A 17,721-nucleotide genomic window follows, 5' to 3' on the forward strand; every position below is an offset into this window, starting at 1 on the left:
ACAACAACAAAAATAATTAAAAGGATATGCTGTACCTATGTTATTGACTATAAATTCCTATTCTGACTCAGACCAGCCCAGCCATAGCCAATTCAGATATTCCGAATTAAATGACATCACTAACTGGTTTTTTTTTAAGTTTAAAATATATAGTCATGGCTGCGTCGCTTGCTTGAAGTTTGATTTCGCATAGTTTGTAAACCAAAAGTATGGCATCTTTTGCAAGATTTGTTTCTGATTATTGTAAATCTTGGGACAAATCAGGAAAAGAACAATTGTAAGTACCTACCTTATGTACCTTAAGAGACTGCTCATACGACAAACAAACACTGGAAAAACACATGTCGAAACTATGAATGTGTACCTAATTTCAATGGTTATTTGTACTACATTATACCCTAATCAGTTAAACACAATGTCTCTTTATTTGATAAGTACTAACTCATTGACCGATTACCAAATAACCTTCCTATTTTCAGTACCTACCTTATAAGCACTAGCCAATATGAATCTTCAAGAATATAGAAAACTAATAAAATACACTAAAACGTGGGGTATGAATTCATAACAAATATGTTTTACCTTCTGTGTAGCGTGATAGATAAACTTCCTACTAATCTGTTTATTTTTTACTTTGCCTCTTTAAATTGATATAAGTACATAGAAAATCTACTGCCCGAATGCAAACTTAGTATAATACCCCTGTCGAATTTTGAAATCATCAAATATACACTAATTATTGATAGTAATGAGCCATTAAATTTAGCACTATATTACTCTTGTAACACAATGATCAGCTGCTGATCTGTCTAATTGTAAATGTTATTGCATTGTCAGCTTGGCTTTCATTGGCTACAAAACTTCTGATTTAAAGTATACCAAGCATTTAAGTGATGCTTTATATAGGTACTGAATGTTTCATGCATTATCTGTTAATGCTTGTGTCCTGTGGTTGTTATATATAGAATGGGATGTACTATATTTACATTAAATCTTAATATACATATTTCTATTATTTACCCTATAATGTAATAACTGACTCGGTCACAATTGAATTGGCTATTAGCCACAAATGTTGTAGTTGGATTGTAGATGGTTGAATTCCTGAATAAAAAGGTGTAATGTAAAGGATTACAGTTTTAAATCCTGTTTCACCATGTACTCATAATCTTATAAATGTACATGCTCTTATAATTAGGGAAAACATCAACAAGATTCCTTATGATGTTCAAAATAGATCATGATTACACATCCAGATATGTAATCACAATTACAGCCTCTGTTATGCTTGCTGCTGAGATACAAGAATCCTATTTAAAAAACTCCTATCCTTTCCTATATGTTAGGTAAGAGAATGATGGTTAACTGCAACAGTTAAATAAAATTTTGTATTTTATTTTTAGCATAAAAAATGTGACTCAATCTATAAAAGATGAAGAGAAAAGTCCTTTATTTACAAAATCTGGAAAACTTTCTGGTGTATCGCAAAGTGTTTATGACTTACTCCTTTGTGGGTTGAGGGGCAATTTAAAGAAAGATGTAGTTCTCTCTACCCTTAGAGAAATTTCTGTAAGTATATTTATCTATAATGACTTGTCAAACTTGCTTAGCAACTGATTGTATGAGTGTAATGAAATATGCATAGTAACATATTTTGTTTTTATGTTTTATTAAAATTCTTTGTATTATTTTCAGTCTTTACATGCTGACATACCATCCATAATCCTTGATGTCTTATGTGTACTTGATGCGGAGACCTGCACAGATATCCAAAGTGATGAACGTTCAAATTTCTGCCATATTGTTAGGGAACTAGAATCATTTATGTCTGACAAGCTTTTGAAGGAAAGATTAGAAATTGACACATTACAAGATGTAGGAACTCTGAAGAATAAAAATTTTTATACCAAATTTATAAAAATCAAGACTAAGCTATAGTGAGTAAACTTCATATTTAAAATGGTTTTGATAAAGATTAATTTCATATCATTAATTTGATTGAATGCTATATATATAAACAAATTGTATTTTTCAGCTACAAACAGCGTAAGTTTAATCTATTTCGGGAAGAGAGTGAAGGATATGCAAAATTAATAGTGGAGTTAAATCAAGAAATAAGTGAAGATATAGAATCAAAAACTTTATTAGAAATTATACAATCCTTGATTGGTATGAATCTTGTTTGAATTTATTAAAAACACTTATTTAAAAATTATTAATTATATTGTGTAATGGAATTAAAATAATGCTTTTTTCAGGGTGCTTTAATTTAGATCCAAATAGAGTATTAGATATTATCCTGGAGTCCTTTGAAGCCAGACCGCATCTAGATAAACTTTTCATCACTCTCATAAAAAATTACATGGGAGATCCACAAGTTATTTCCGAAGTTTTAGGCTTTAAGTTGGGAAACATGGAAGTCTTGGATACATGTAAGGAACCTCCACCATTGATGACTGTGATAGCTTTGCTTTTACAACATCAAGTCATATCTTTAGATGACATATTTCCTTGGGTATGTAGAATTTTTGAGAAATGTGTATGTACTCATTTTTATTTCTTTTAGTTATTAACGTTATTACATGGAATATTTTTTAGTTACGTCCAGATAATTTTTTGATGGCCAAAGAAGCAGATAAGGAATTTAAAGCTGCTCAAGACTATATTCGGAAATTAAATATTGTGTCAACCAAAGGTCCACAAGCCAATGGGCCCACAGAATTTGTTGAAGAAAAAGCTGATCCTCAGGTGAACAATAGTTACAATAAATACAGGAATTTCATTTTTTATTTATTTACCAATTCATGTACGCAGAAAACTTGTAGGAATCAGAAACACAAGAAACAAAAGTACATAGGTTCTGCTTATTTCTGACCTGATTTGTATGTCACAATCCTTTCCAATGTTCTAATAGTAAGCAAGTTTTCTTCATAAGAGACACTTTGTAGACAAGTAATGCAAAATCACAGCTATCTCAATATGTAACTGAATTGGTCCTCTGTAACAATGCATGTTTAGTTTTAATGTGTATGGCACCACAGAATTTAGAATTGCACCTGTGTCTACCCACCCAGCCAAAAGACTAACAGATCACATAATGTCAACACTTACTGCTTTTTGCAGGAGTGATGTGATTCTCTTGCTCTATATCCATCCCTGGAAAATGAATATTGTTGTCACCTACAGTTATTTACAGTTATTCTGTTAATATTTTGTAGGAGTATTGGAACAATCAAAAACTAGTTCTGAGTGAAGCTTTACTCAAAGTGACAGCATGGAAGGAATTTGCAGCCCTGTCTGCACGTTTACCTGTCACCACAATGTTTGCAAGACCTGCTATAGCATTGTGCAATATGTTGCATGCTCTCATTGAGCCATTATACAGAACGTAAGTGCTAAGTTTCATCATATTACCGAAATCAATTTTAGTTTGACAAGGTATTTAAGTAAATTGTGTTCTAACACTAACTATTACCTGTTTACAGACATTGCCGAGTAGCCCCAAAGATAATAGGCAAACCAATACCGCCATTGGAGTCTAGTTTAGCCCCACCTGCATGCAAAACCTTTGATGATATGAAAGAGACCGTTATTCCCGCCCTCATTCTGTTAGGTCCAGCTCTTCATCATGATCCTGTTTTAATGTATAAGGTATGTATTTTGTGATATTACCTATATTACCTAGTTATTTAATGTGAAAAATTTGTTAACTTTTTTTTCATTTTGTTATAGATTATTCGTATTTTACGAACAGCCCGCTCAAAACCAAATGACCCATTGCATTACGAAGCGCTCACAGTGCTTGATGCTGCCATTTTGCCATCCCTTACTTTGATGGAAGGTAACTGCTGCATGGCTGAAGAAATTTACACTTTGTTGAAGTTATATCCATATCAGTGTAGGTAAGAAATATATGGTTTTCCCATTTTTCATAAAGGTAATTGAGTTTATTTCACTTATTTGGAAAAATCATTTGTTGAATAATAAATACGATGTTCTTAGATACTGTTTATATTCCCGATGGAAGAATGAAGCTGGTGAAAAAATACCCGCATTGATGCGCGTGCGTGGAAATGCTCTACAAAGAATCAAGCACATCATGAAACGTGTTTCCAAAGAGAATATAAAGCCACAAGGCCGTCTCATCGGCAAACTGTCTCATGCTGCACCAGCCTTCTTATTTGACTATATGCTGCTTCAAGTAAGTGTTATTTAAATTTAATTTTTAAACCGTCTTGGCAATATGTAGTCTGTTTGTGGCCTCATCTCTAGAGAGGGGCCCAGAATCTGCTTTTACCATAATTTTCACTACGACGTGATTTTGACGTTCACAACTTTGCAGATCGTATATTGTTCACGTTTGATGAATAATTTCAGATCCAAACATACGACAACCTGATCGGGCCCGTGGTGGAGTCCCTGAAGTACCTGACGTCGCTGTCGCTGGACGTGCTGGGCTACTGCCTGGTGGAGGCGCTGCAGCGGCGCGGGCGCTCCGCGGGCGCCGCGCACCCGCCGTGGCTGCAGGCGCTGGCCGCCTTCGCTGGAGCCGCTTTCAAGAAGCACAACATTGAACTCACTGCGCTATTGCAGTTCGTAGCGAACAGACTGAAAGCCCAACACAGGTAAGCACTGTCAGCAATTTTCAGCTAATAAAGATAATAAAATTGGTATATTTTATGTATGCGTTTTAAAATATAATACATATAAATATGTTTACTTTTCAGTCATGACTTACTGATTTTAAAAGAAATTGTCCAAAAAATGGCTGGCATTGAAGCTGCTGAAGAAATGACACCAGAACAATTAGATGCTATGGCCGGTGGAGAACTATTGAAAGGAGAGGTAACCTTTTTAGTGTCTCTTAATTAACTACTCAAAATATCAATTGTTATCAAAGTTTTAGTCTTTTAAGCCAAGGGTGTCGGTTACTTACTTAAATTGAATTATTTATCTATTTATGTACACAAAATATACAGAGGAGCATTTAATACAGTAATTCTAGTTCTTATGGCTCAAACAAAATAGATCATATGTATTCTTTTTTTATAGGCTGGCTACTTCTCTCAAGTAAGAAATACGAGGAGATCATCAGCCCGATTAAAGGAAGCCATAGTTGGAAATAATTTGGACATTTCATTGTGTATATTATCTGCACAACAACGTCATTGCTGTGTTTGGAAAGGTAATTATAGAGCCATTCATTTTCAGGTATTAAGCCTTTCCCGAAATAACTTATAATGGGGTATTTAACTTAAAAGCTCTATCAAAGGTTTTTCTGGCCCATGTTATCCCCGCATAGTTTTTTAATGTCGTTGGACCAGCGGGTTAATAGTCTGCCAGTATTCCTCTTTCCAGCTCTTGGTCGCCATTGCAGACGGATTTGCTCCATTGACCGTCTCCACATCTACACAGAGGGCCGGCCCCCGCCCACTTATGTTTAGCAAAGTGGTGACTACGTCCACTACCTACTCTGGAAGAATGCATTCGTTGTATACCTTCTTTTAAGAGATTGAGGCAGACTTTCGGATTTAAACACCAGTTGGATTCCACGACTTATTTCTGCCTCCATTGAATTTCTGACCATAATCTACTGCCCTAAGTTAATGTCATCCTCGCTCATCCACCAAATACAAATTTACATTATGAATTAATAATTTTTAGATGAAGAAGAAGTACCCGTGATTGGCGAACCGCCAGGGTCGCAACTGAAGGTAGTTGGCAGGCTGGCCGACCAATGCCAGGAGGCGTTAGTCCAACTGGGCACATTCCTGGCGTCCTCTCATGCTCCCGACGAGTATGCCGCTCGATTACCTCCATTGCAGGTAATGTGATGTTGTTAAAAGTTTCTTTTGTACAAATTTGGTAGATAGTATTGTTTACCAAACCACATAAAATATCTTTTTTTAAACAAATTATATAGCTAACCAACCAGATATATCGGAATGGAAAAGACAAAATTCAAGTCAGTTCTTGTCTCACCGTAGACCACCTATATGGCGGACTGACATACATACATATAATAACGTCTCATATAATAATATCCCTTGCAGGGTAGACAGAGCCAACAGTCTTGAAAATACTGAAAGGCCATGTTCAGCTGTTTGGCTTATAGATGGAATTTAGATTTATATAAAGTGACAGGTTACTAGCCCATCGCTTAAAAAAAGAATCCCAAATTTATAAGCCTATCCCTCAGTCGCCTTTAACGACATCCAGATCCAGGAAAGAGATGGAGTGGTCCTATTCTTTTTTCTATTAAGGCAAGGAACCACACGGCGTTTTGACCAATACGCCATGGAGTTCTTACACGAAAAGGTTTCACCGAGAATTTATTTGGAAATGATATTGTTCAGATATAGATTAAGTAATATCAAGTTACTTCAAAGAGACATGATTAAGGATACTTCGAACATCATCAACATTTATAAATAATCATCATTATTTTTTACAGGAACTTCTCCGAGAGTATCACGTGGACGCTGACGTAGCGTTCTTTTTGCACCGACCCGTGTTGGCTCAAAAAATAGCGGCTCGAGTTGAAGTCTTAAGAAAGAGTTCTGATCCCAAATCGGATTCTTTAGAGAAAAGTATCGAGCGTTACACAACCGCGTCGAAGGAAACATTGGAGCCGATACTGGTATCTGTCACGCCGATGTTGCCTGCACGAGTTTGGGAGGATATCTCACCGGAATTTTATGTTACATTTTGGTCAGTTAATTTCTTAAATGAGGTATTTTTGTATAATAGGACTGTGTTTATATTTGCGAAATACTGCTAAGAAATCTTGCTACTGAGTGACTGAGATAGACATATATGTAACAGCTCATAGTAAAATTATTAAAAAATAATAAAAACTGTACGGTCTTTTGAAATTTTAGGTCATTATCAATGTACGACCTTCGAGTACCAGTGGAAAGCTATGAGCGTGAGATCGACCGTTTGAAGATAGCTGCTGCCAACGCCGGGAAAGATATGTCGCAGGGGACAAAAGGGAAGAAAGAACAAGAGAGATTTAACACTCTCATTGAAAAGTTACAAGTTAGTAAAATATATTAGCAAATTTTATTAATTTCCTGTGTTAAAAACACATTGGTTTATAATAAGAATGAAAAAATTAAACTTATGACCAATTCAGATTTATGAAATGCTTTCTTATGGCAAACTCCTTAATTTATGTTCCACCCAGATCAAGGGAAAAGGTGTACCTCACCCCACCCATTAAGCTAGTGCGATAAATAAAGGTAGGATGATTTTCAAGCATAAGAAAATATTTAAAACGAAATATTTTCTCACATGCCGTGTGGTTTCCGGCCTAAGAATAGGACCACTAAATCTCATTCCCAAGGATGTCATAAAAGACGACTAAGGGATAGGCTTATGAACTTGGGATTCTTCTTTTAGGCGACGGGCTAGCAACCTGTCACTTTATATGGATCTCAATTCTATCAGTAATCTAAAAAGCTGAATGTGGCCTATCAGTATTTTCAAGACTGGTTGGCTCTGTCTACCCAGCACGGACACATAGACGTGATTATAAGTATATATGTTTTCTCACATAGGAAGAGCGTCGTCGACAAGAAGAGCACGTGGCGCGTGTTTCGGCACGTTTACAGCGCGAATGTGCCGGCTGGTTTCCGGCGCGTGCCGCTAAGTCTGCCAAGAACGAGACCGTGACCCGCCTCATGCAGCTCTGTTTGTTCCCGCGGTGCGTCTTCACGCCTGTCGACGCGCTCTACTGTGCAGAGTTCGTGCACACCGTGCACTCGCTCAAGACGCCTAACTTTTCCACACTCCTGTGTTATGACCGGGTGAGTAGTCTCCCAATCAATGGATATCCTTTATTTGTAATATCTTTATTGCACAAAAATTAATACAGTTACAAGAAATAGCTCATAGTTGTAAAAGAAATAAATAACTTGCAAGGCGGACTTATCCGATGAAGGGATGTCTTCTAGTCAACTGGCATCTCTCTAAGCTGGGTCCAGCTCCAGAGTTAGTATTAGAACTGTGATATAACGTGTAGAGGGGCCTCGATTACCATTCATTTCATAGTTCCTCCATGGAATTTGCACTCGCATCTTTTTGTCATAATCGGGCTCCAGTTTTCTTGTGAATGTAGTCACACCGAAATTGGAGGAGGGACGCACATCAGAAGGAAGTTGTTGAAAGAGTGAACTAAGTTGCGCTACATATTTGTGTTACCGGCAGCTGTTCTGCGACATCACGTACTCGGTGATGTCGTGCACGGAGGGCGAGGCGGCGCGCTACGGCACGTTCCTGCGCCGCGTGCTGCGCACCGCCATGCGCTGGCACGCCGACCGCGCCGCCTTCCAGCGCGAGTGCGCGCACTACCCCGGCTTCGTCACCAAGTACCGCGTCTCCAACCAGTTCACCGAGGCCAACGACCACGTCGGCTACGAGAACTACAGGTACCTACTGATATTACTCATCCGCTTAGTTCCTGCTGTCATCACGAGATAGCACTCGTAACAGATGTCAGATGCCACTGAGTGGTCTGAACAGTGTTGGCCACATACATAAATCAGAAAAATAAAAAAACAGATAATCCCAACAATGGATCATTTTCTATAAAGAAATAAAATTTAAATGTGGATGAAGCAAAGGAAGTATGCAGAGATCGTGGCAAGTGGAAAGAGGTAGTCTCTACCTACCCCTCCGGCAAAGAGGCGTGGTTTTATGTATGTATGTATGTAAATAAGATTTTCTAAAGAGAATCATAATTTTTAAATCTTTTCAGACATGTTTGCCATAAGTGGCACTACAAGATCACCAAAGCGATGGTGGTGTGCCTGGACTCGCGGGACTACGTTCAGATCCGCAACGCTTTGATTGTACTCATACGTGTGCTCCCACACTTCCCGGTGCTCGAGAAACTGGGGCAAATCATTGAAAGGAAAGTTGATAAGGTAACGAGATCTTAGTCTTATTTTAAAAGTTAATTTTAAATGTACTTTTCACGTAACCGGTGACATATATTATGAAGTCATTATTATAAGCTGTTCTTATTTGAGAACATTTTGTTTTTACTATTTCAAATCATACGATAAAAAATTGTAGAATATAGTCTTTGGTTGTTTTCGAAATATACTTACGATACTACTTCTTTCGTTTATGCCATCTAAAGTAGATTTTAATATTTTTTCTTAGGTAAAAGAAGAAGAGAAGACACAGCGTCAGGATTTGTACGTCCTAGCGACTGGCTACAGCGGTCAGCTGCGCAACAAGGTTCCTAACATGATGAGGGAGAGTGACTTCCATCAGGTAAATATATAGCTTTTTTATTTTTGTTTTACAATGTGTTACATTTTTAAAGTAGTTGCCTTTATTTTTTTTCTGATTGGCCTGGGTCTTGGATGTTTGTCAACGAGATAAGTATTTATTATAAAATATAGTATCGTTGAGTTAGTATCTCGTAACACAAGTCCCGAACACACTTTGAGCCTAACTCAATCTGTGTAATTTGTCATTTATTGTTTAGATGTACAAAACTGAAATGCATATTTGAAAAGTATTTGTAAGGCTGGACTGAGGGACAGACATGAATGACAGCAGTATGAGAATTAAGAAAGAATAAAGATGTAATTACAATAACATTTGTTTTCTGTTTAAAATAGGGCAACTCAATTTTTCTTCTGTGGATGTGTCATATGCAACTATAGTTAACGGAGCCCTTCTATTGATTTTTATTTTTATAAAAAAGCTTTTCATTTTAATGGTCTTGATTAAGATAGTGACAGGTTACCGGCACATGGCCTAAAAGTAATCGCAAGTTTAAAAGCCTTCTCCTTGTAAAATAAAATGTCACCTCTTTGCCGGAGCAGAAACTATTCGTTTCCACTCGCGGTGCCTGCATACTTTCGTTTCATTTGCATTTACACGTGTATTGATATCGGTAGTTCGAGGGGACACTGACGTGTGAGTGGTTACAGGTGGGCGACAAGCACAAGGCGGCGGGCGCGGCGCGCGAGGAGCCCGCCAAGCGCGAGGACGCGGCGCGCAGCCCGCCCACGCCGCCCGGTCAGTCGCATGCACTAGTTTAATCAATACCATATCGACTTACTCCAATTCACCTCTATTACCACGTCAGAGTTTTAGTACATTACTTTAAATACTCTTATTATTGGTGCTCTTAGAGGGAAGAAAAACATCGTGAAAATACCTGCACATTCAGGCAACGAAGTAGCTATTAGTTGCTGGTACAAATCTCTGCCGAGACAGGTTTATTTGATAAAATTCAGCCACTCGTTTTCTTTTAATCAAATTTTATCGTGAATATTAAAACAGTAAATGTTTATTTAGATAACGACAAACGAGACTCACGGAACAGCGACAGACGTCGTGATGAGTCGGATCGAGAAAAAGAGTCCAAAAGAGATTCGAAAACGTAAGTTATTTTACTTATATTTGTGTAAGTTAGTACTTATATTTGAGAAAGACCTACTGAGTGAAGCTCCTGATAAGCTACATCGATTTATGTTTACTAAACCCACATTTCGTTTACAGATCGCTCAAAGAAAGAGCAAAGGAGGAAATCAGGAACAAAGAGAAATCTCCAAGAGAACGATCGCACAGGGTTAGTTTATAAATGTTCCGTTGAATATTCATATTTACTCTAGCTATGTACCTACATACTCTGTACAAACACTTGAAATATGTACCTTTTCATTACCACATATTATAAAGTCCCCCTAGTTTCTCGTCTGTATGTATGCTTATCTGAGAAAGTTAAGGACGAATTTTGTTTCTGTTAGAAATTTTGGAAAGACGATTTACTGAGAAAGGTAAACATTAAATTCTACCTGTGTTGAATATTTTATTAATTTATAGGAGGAGCGTTATTTGGAAGCGGTATCCCCACCACATGACCATCGTCATCCCCCCGATGACATTGAACGAGGTAATTGTTTGAATATTTTTTAACTATATAAAGCAGCAGTAAACATTGTTTATTCTTCAGACCTCTATTATGTTCTCTGGACTTCTCAGTGGCGATGTAAAAAATGTCTCTTAATTTTTTGTCTTGTGGCGTTGACTGCGTTGTTATTGGCGTGAGGGACCATGGAATTACCCGTGGAAAGTTATTCCGCTTCCGCTTTGGAATTTTTCATGTTTATGTAATAACATAAATAGGCAATTTATGTAATAGATAATCGTAAACTCCAATCCTTATATTTAAAAATATTTTTGCGTTGAATAGACCATTTATCGAGGAAGGTTTTAGGTTATATAACATCACGCTGCAAATATAAGGAGCAAAGAAATAACAAAAAAACGGAAAATTATTCATCCTTGAGGGCTTCAATGATGCCCAAAATAAATATTACACGCGGACGAAGTTGCGGGCACAGCTATTTATTTATAACAACAAAGTGTGATGTGATTCACACTAAATTTGACAACATAACACTTTGGTCATTTATAACGCGATATTTATATTTTTACAGACGTGAAGCGGCGTAAAGTAGAAGCCGCCGGCAATGGCAAGGTGAGTATCGTTGTGATAAACCGACCTTGCATCGCGCTAGCGCCGGACTGAGGATTGGGCTGGACGCGACACCGCGCCCAGCGGACACCACCGCCGACATGTGAACATGGACTATGAACTGTTAACAGTGCTAATATAAATAATTAAATCAAGAAAAAGTGTACATAAACCCAAACTACTGTCAAGCCTTCAAATAAGACTTAATCTTCACCACTGGTAAAATGAAATATATTTAATTCAAGAAGCAATGAAGATAACTGCGGAGTATGAAGCATAAGATATAAAGATAAATTAACAATCGCAAAATCAACACCAAATAGAGACCCTTTTTTAAATGGATTATTACCTACATCTGGAATCATGAATAAAAACCAGAAGGACAATAGCAAAGCGAATGAACCTAACATAAAATAAAGATCAGTGTAATTTTATATATTAAAACAAATAAATCTTCCTTATAATCAACATAATGTTTATAACAAAAATATTAAAATTGTTAATGTCCAGAAACTTGAAAGATGACAATAAGATGTAAGAAAATCGAAATGAAGGTGTCTACTGCTAAAGGATCTAAGATTGAAAAATTAACAAATTGAAGATTAATTATAAATAAAAATGAAGAATAAAGCAACTGTAAAAATTTTCATCATCTAATATCTACCACCACATCGAGATAGAAAATTTTGGAGAAATCATCATGCAAGAACTTGAAGACTGAAAATTTACTAATTAACAAAATTTTATACAATTATCAAATGAAGCGTGTCGTGTGTCGTAAGTCCATTCAGCCCAGTCCAATAGCAAACTGGTAAGGTTTACTTTTTATATGAAAATATAACAAAATGAGCCAAAAGGACCAAGGGATTAATTCCGTGCCCCGCGGGAAGAATTTGACATGTTGAAAAAAGCAATTTTACAGGGCGGCCATTTTAAACTTTGGCTTCCTCTGGAAAATGCATTTGTTTGTTACATTTATAACTTATACTTTATCTAAGGTAAACTTTTTACGATGATTCGAATAACGTACAGTAATTTGCATAATTTTTCTTAGTTTTTGAAATAATCGACATGTCAATATGCGTACCGACGACTTATCAAGTGACTAATCCATTTATCAATATATTTTCCAGAATGTAAAGATGAGTTATCAAGTTTTTCACCTATTATATTTCGTCTTTTTGTAGTAAACAACAATTTTAAACCAAAACTGTTATTAAAATCCTTGGTGGATGGGCAGCAACTTCATCTGCATACTTTGCGACCTTGACTTGCTTGCAAAAACTGGGCCGCCATTATTAAAAATGTACCCCCAGAACATTATTTTCTATTACTATCATCATATTTCTATTACTACATATGTACATACATAAAATCACGCCTCTTTCCCGGAGGGGTAGGCATAGACTACCTCTTTCCAATTGCCACGATCTCCGCATACTTCCATCGCTTCATCCACATTCATAACTCTCTTCATGCAAGCTCGGCGGTTTTGGATACTTTTGACCTGACCAGGACGTCCTTAATTTGATCAAGATACGTTCGTCTTCCCACTCCGACCTTTCCCTCCACGCTCTCCTTGTATATCTGCTTAGTCAACCTGCTTTCATTCATCCTCTCCACATGACCGAACTACATCTTCTTTCACATCACAACATTCCCTTATCACGCTGTTCCTTATCCGGTCACTCAATTTCACATCCATCATACTCCTTAACGCTCTCATTTCCACTGCATTTATTCTGCTTTCGTGCTTCTTTTGCCATACCCAACTTTCACTCCCATACATCAATGTCGGGACCAACACGCCATGCACAGCCAGTCGAGCCTTTTTGGATAGTTTCTGACTGCTCAGAAAGGCATGCAAAGCTCCATTTACCATGTTCCCCGTGTTCACTCTCCTTTCAATATCACTATCACACTTGCCATCTGATGTAAACTTTGATCCTAGATATACAAACTCTTTCACTTGCTCAACTTTTTCTCCTCCAATCAAAATATTATATGCTGTCATTTCTTTCTCCATTTCAAAAACCAGTGTTTTAGTTTTACGTACGTTCACTTTCATTCCTTTCTCCTTTAAAGCTTCATGCATACAGTGGTGGTAGTTAGATGGTAAACCATCTCCACTAACTCTTCTGCTGATGACGCCAGTATTACCTGATCGTCGGCATAGAGCAGACATTTGACGAGTAACTCATTCATCCTTAATCCACTTTCAGACTCTTTCAAATCTGTCAAACAACTATCCATAAATAGGTGGAACAGCCACGGTGACGCAACACATCCTTGCCTAACGCCTTTCTCAATCTAAAACCACTCAGTGTGCGTTCCGTTTATCCTAAAACAAGCACTCGAATCCTCATATAAGGATTTCAGTGCTCGTATTGAGAGACTGCTCACCCCATGCATAGAAAGTGCTGACCACAATTCATTCCTCACAACTCTGTCATAGGCCATTTCCAGATCTACGAATGTGCAATAGACTTTTTGACTCTTGGCCAAAAACTTTTCGGCTATGCACCGCAAAGAAAAGACCTGATCAGTACATCCCATTCCCGTTCAAAATCCCGCTTGAGCATCCCATATTTTATCATCAGTTTCATTCCTGACTCTATTAATCAATACCTTAGCATACAATTTGCCGACGACGCTAAGCAGGCTTACCTATACCACGATAATTTTTGCAGTCCAGTTGTGACCCTTTTCTTTTGTAAAGTGGTACGATAACAGCCTTACACCAATCTTTTGGTACTCGGCCGCTTCTCCAACACAAATTGAAAAGGCAGTACAACTGACTAGCTACTACGCCTTTTCCTGCTTTTAGCATCTCGACCGACACTCTATCATACCCAGCAGCCTTACCCGCTTTCATACTCTTAAGTGCTTCCACAATTTCGAAAATTTCAATTTGGCCTTTCATCTCATTCTCTTTTTCTTCGCTATAGCAGAAATCGTTATTATGTCCTTCCTTTTTTTTTCAAATAAACTTTTAAAATATTCCTTCTATATCTTTAGCACACATTCTTCTTTCACAACGCTACCATCCTGGCATCGGATCCTAGTCAGCTCTCTGACGGCTGACCTTACGGATTTCCAGAATACTTTCAAATTTGACTGAAAGTCTTCTGATAGCCTTTTATCAAATTCCTCTTTATACTCTTCTTTCTTTCTAATCACACCTTTCTTAACCAAATCTTTCCTTTTTTTATATTCCTTAAAAATAAAAGCTAGTGACAAAATGCTTACAAATGTAAAAACTTTTTTATTGTATATTGTATTCGATGGAGCCTGATGTGAGTTACTTTTTACGCAGGCGAAGCTTTGGACAACAGCTAATACGAAAGTCAATATTTATTAAAATATAAAAATATTGTGAGATTGATCAAAGTTATGTACCTACCAAACTAGAAAACAATTATACTTGCGTAAGATTAACTAATTATCTGAATATATCAATTTACTATGTAAAACAATAAATAAATTTTAAATGTATTAATCAAAATATTAAGTAACGTACGTATGATATAAATCGAGTATAACCGATTAATTCGTTTTATCACTTTACATCGGGGAAGGAGGTACAATTTCTAAAGGAACAAATTCACATATCAGATTAGGAACCTCATTTGTTTTTAGATCGTAAGTTGATAAAACAACTTGTAATAATTTTCACAAAAGTTATGAGAATTCGAAAATTGATATATAGTCTTGTCAAGAAAAAAACCCTAATTATCGAGTTATCCACATACTACCAAATGAAATATCTCCGCAATTATTCTACCAATCTGGCTGTTTTTTTTTGACAAGGTGAATAATAGGCTTAGAAAGCGTTTGGACCAATAAAAAAAAAAACATGTAGGTCTAGTTGTCAAGATCTTCCCGCGCGCCACGGAATTATAACTTGCTTTCTTGAGATCACACAAGACACAAATTTGGAAATTACTTATTAATAAAAACAACAGAAGACCTTCAAACTGGAAGCTGCACATCAAGGAACAACAAAAGAAAAAGGTGAAAGCTGAAAATCATGAAAGCAGACCCATAAAGTTAATCAACATTTATTTTTCCTCCAAAGAAGACAACATGTCATCGAACCAGTCATCCATGACCATCAATCAGGTTATAAAAATCGCAGTACATTGCGACAATATAAAATTTTAGAAGTGACATCTACACACCAAGGAGAAAAGAACCACAAAGAGTTGCAAAGAAAACGAACACTGATGTAAATAAAAGTATAGTTATATTAGTCCTTTGTGCCTTTTGGTTCTGTAGTTCATTGCTATAGAATTTTTAACATATACTTTTGAATTTTCAATATGTATATATTATCACTCTTTAAATTTATAACGATAAACTAACTTGTATTTTTTAACAAGCAGGCAAGCAAAGAAATAGAGGAACGTTCGCCTGAGAAAGAGAAGCGGAAAGCTAAAGTTAGAGGTGACGAACGTAAAGAGCGTAAGATGAGCCGCAAAAGGGTAAGTTTGCCTTATTTGTGTTAACAGTAATCTTAGTATTGCACCGAATACCGCTTTCAGATTACGTTTTTAAAGTATTTTTGTGAATACCTAACTAGATTTTTTACTGTATCGTTCTAGGACAGGGCTGAAGAATCTTTATTGCTGGAACAAAAACGACGACGCGATGAACAGAAAGGTAAAAAAAGATGTTATAGTATATTAAGCTGTACAACATTACCTATATGAGATGGGAGCCGCGGGCGTAAGCTAATCCACACTAATAATAAAGGGAAAAGATTTGTTTTTTTTTATGTATATAATAATGACTAACCTTAAAATCTACTGAACTGATTTTCATTAATAATAAAGGCTACTTTTTTTCTGAAAATCTCCACAGGAGCAAAGCCCTGCACAAAAGCTAGGTTTTCTTTAATATTAAATACATATGTATTTTAAAATCAAACAAGCCATTAGGGAAATACGTAAAAACTTTTAATTGAAGATTTTTTTTCTCTTACAGCCATTATAAAAATGAACAGCCATCAAAACGGATCACAAGACGATCATCATTACGAGAAATATCATAAAAGAGTAAGACAGTTTTGATTACTTTTTGTTTCAATTAGTCTGGGAACTAATGGTTTTCTATTGGTTTAAAATCGTAGAGATACATATGTATAGACTTGCCACGATCTCTGCATACTTCTTTCGCTTCATCCACATTTATAACTCTTTAAACAAGCTTCTTACAAGCTCGTCGGTTCCGGTTACTCTAAACCTGATCTTTTGCTATAACATCTACTTTATTATGACGTATATTTTATTGTTTTTTTTTTTAGGAAAAATCGCCCTTCCGTGATCGATCGCACGAGGAACCACGAGACAAACAATATCCTTTTTAATATTTTATATTTAGTAGGTATAAATAATTTATTGGAATTTTATTTCGTAAAAAGGTCAACTTTTAAGATTTTTTATACCGTATGCATTCGTTTATTTGTTGTTGACAGCTTGTCGCACTGCAGTTACGTTTTACGTAAATGTTTTATGTTTCGGGAAAATCTAAAATTATAAGTCATAAAATCTTCAAATTTTATAATAACATTTATCTTCCTATATACACAATACAAACATAACTTTCTATAAACACAATACATATAACGATTGCATCACTGTTTAATGCATTTAAATTGTTTGAAATGTCTTTTAGGGTTTTGTATGTATCTAAAAGGTAAAATAAAAAGCTCTATAACTAAGACTTCGCTGTCTGTCCGTCTGTCTATCACTAGGCTGTAATCTCATAAACCGTGATAGCTGAAAGCTGCCCCAAACCGTGGTACACCCCGTTAGTTTACCTGGGTGTACCATGGCTTATATTTTTAAACCTGAGTGAAAAAAGGGTACAAATTATTTTGATACGTGAAACAACTGATAAAGTACCATGGTTTACTCTACGCATACGAAGTCGCATGCATCAGCTAGTTTATTAAAACTATGAACTTTTATTACAACGCAAATTTGATTGATTATTACACTGTATCTAAATTCAATTTATTATTTGTTGTGTTATTCCTTAACTATATAGCACTAGGCGGTCGAATGAATCAAAAATGAGAAGATGAACGGGAACAAGCAGAACATGCATGGGAGATTCGAAGTCATACACTAATGTATTAATGCATTATGGATGTAACTTTCAAGAATATATAATAAGTATACTGTGTAATGAAATAAATCCTTGTGATAAGT

At 36.3% G+C, this 17,721-nt stretch overlaps 1 protein-coding gene across 4 annotated transcripts; it reads left to right on the forward strand.

Moving 5' to 3' along the window:
- The first annotated feature begins 127 nt into the window (after positions 1-127).
- Positions 128-17,719, forward strand: LOC106131323 (THO complex subunit 2). Of its 4 annotated transcripts, none has more exons than XM_060944835.1 (30): positions 128-277; positions 1,404-1,569; positions 1,696-1,937; positions 2,036-2,169; positions 2,259-2,515; positions 2,599-2,748; positions 3,219-3,388; positions 3,486-3,651; positions 3,733-3,902; positions 4,003-4,201; positions 4,378-4,625; positions 4,728-4,845; positions 5,053-5,185; positions 5,665-5,825; positions 6,455-6,711; positions 6,882-7,041; positions 7,563-7,811; positions 8,212-8,432; positions 8,762-8,930; positions 9,172-9,285; positions 9,954-10,041; positions 10,324-10,408; positions 10,528-10,597; positions 10,852-10,921; positions 11,469-11,509; positions 15,889-15,990; positions 16,111-16,168; positions 16,493-16,563; positions 16,812-16,861; positions 17,561-17,719. In XM_060944835.1, the coding sequence occupies exons 1-30, from the start codon at positions 210-212 to the stop codon at positions 17,592-17,594; spliced, it is 4,221 nt and encodes a 1,406-aa protein (XP_060800818.1). In that variant the 5' UTR covers positions 128-209; the 3' UTR covers positions 17,595-17,719. The 4 variants fall into 4 exon arrangements, 2 of the variants coding, with proteins under 2 accessions (XP_060800818.1, XP_013185845.1); XM_013330391.2 differs by having other exon boundaries at positions 15,892-15,990; XR_009656928.1 differs by lacking the exons at positions 16,493-16,563; positions 16,812-16,861; positions 17,561-17,719 and having other exon boundaries at positions 11,469-12,317; positions 15,892-15,990; positions 16,111-16,151.
- Positions 17,720-17,721: the final 2 nt, after the last annotated feature.

This window comes from Amyelois transitella, chromosome 6 (assembly GCF_032362555.1).
Source record: "Amyelois transitella isolate CPQ chromosome 6, ilAmyTran1.1, whole genome shotgun sequence".
Taxonomy (NCBI): Eukaryota; Metazoa; Arthropoda; class Insecta; order Lepidoptera; family Pyralidae; genus Amyelois; species Amyelois transitella.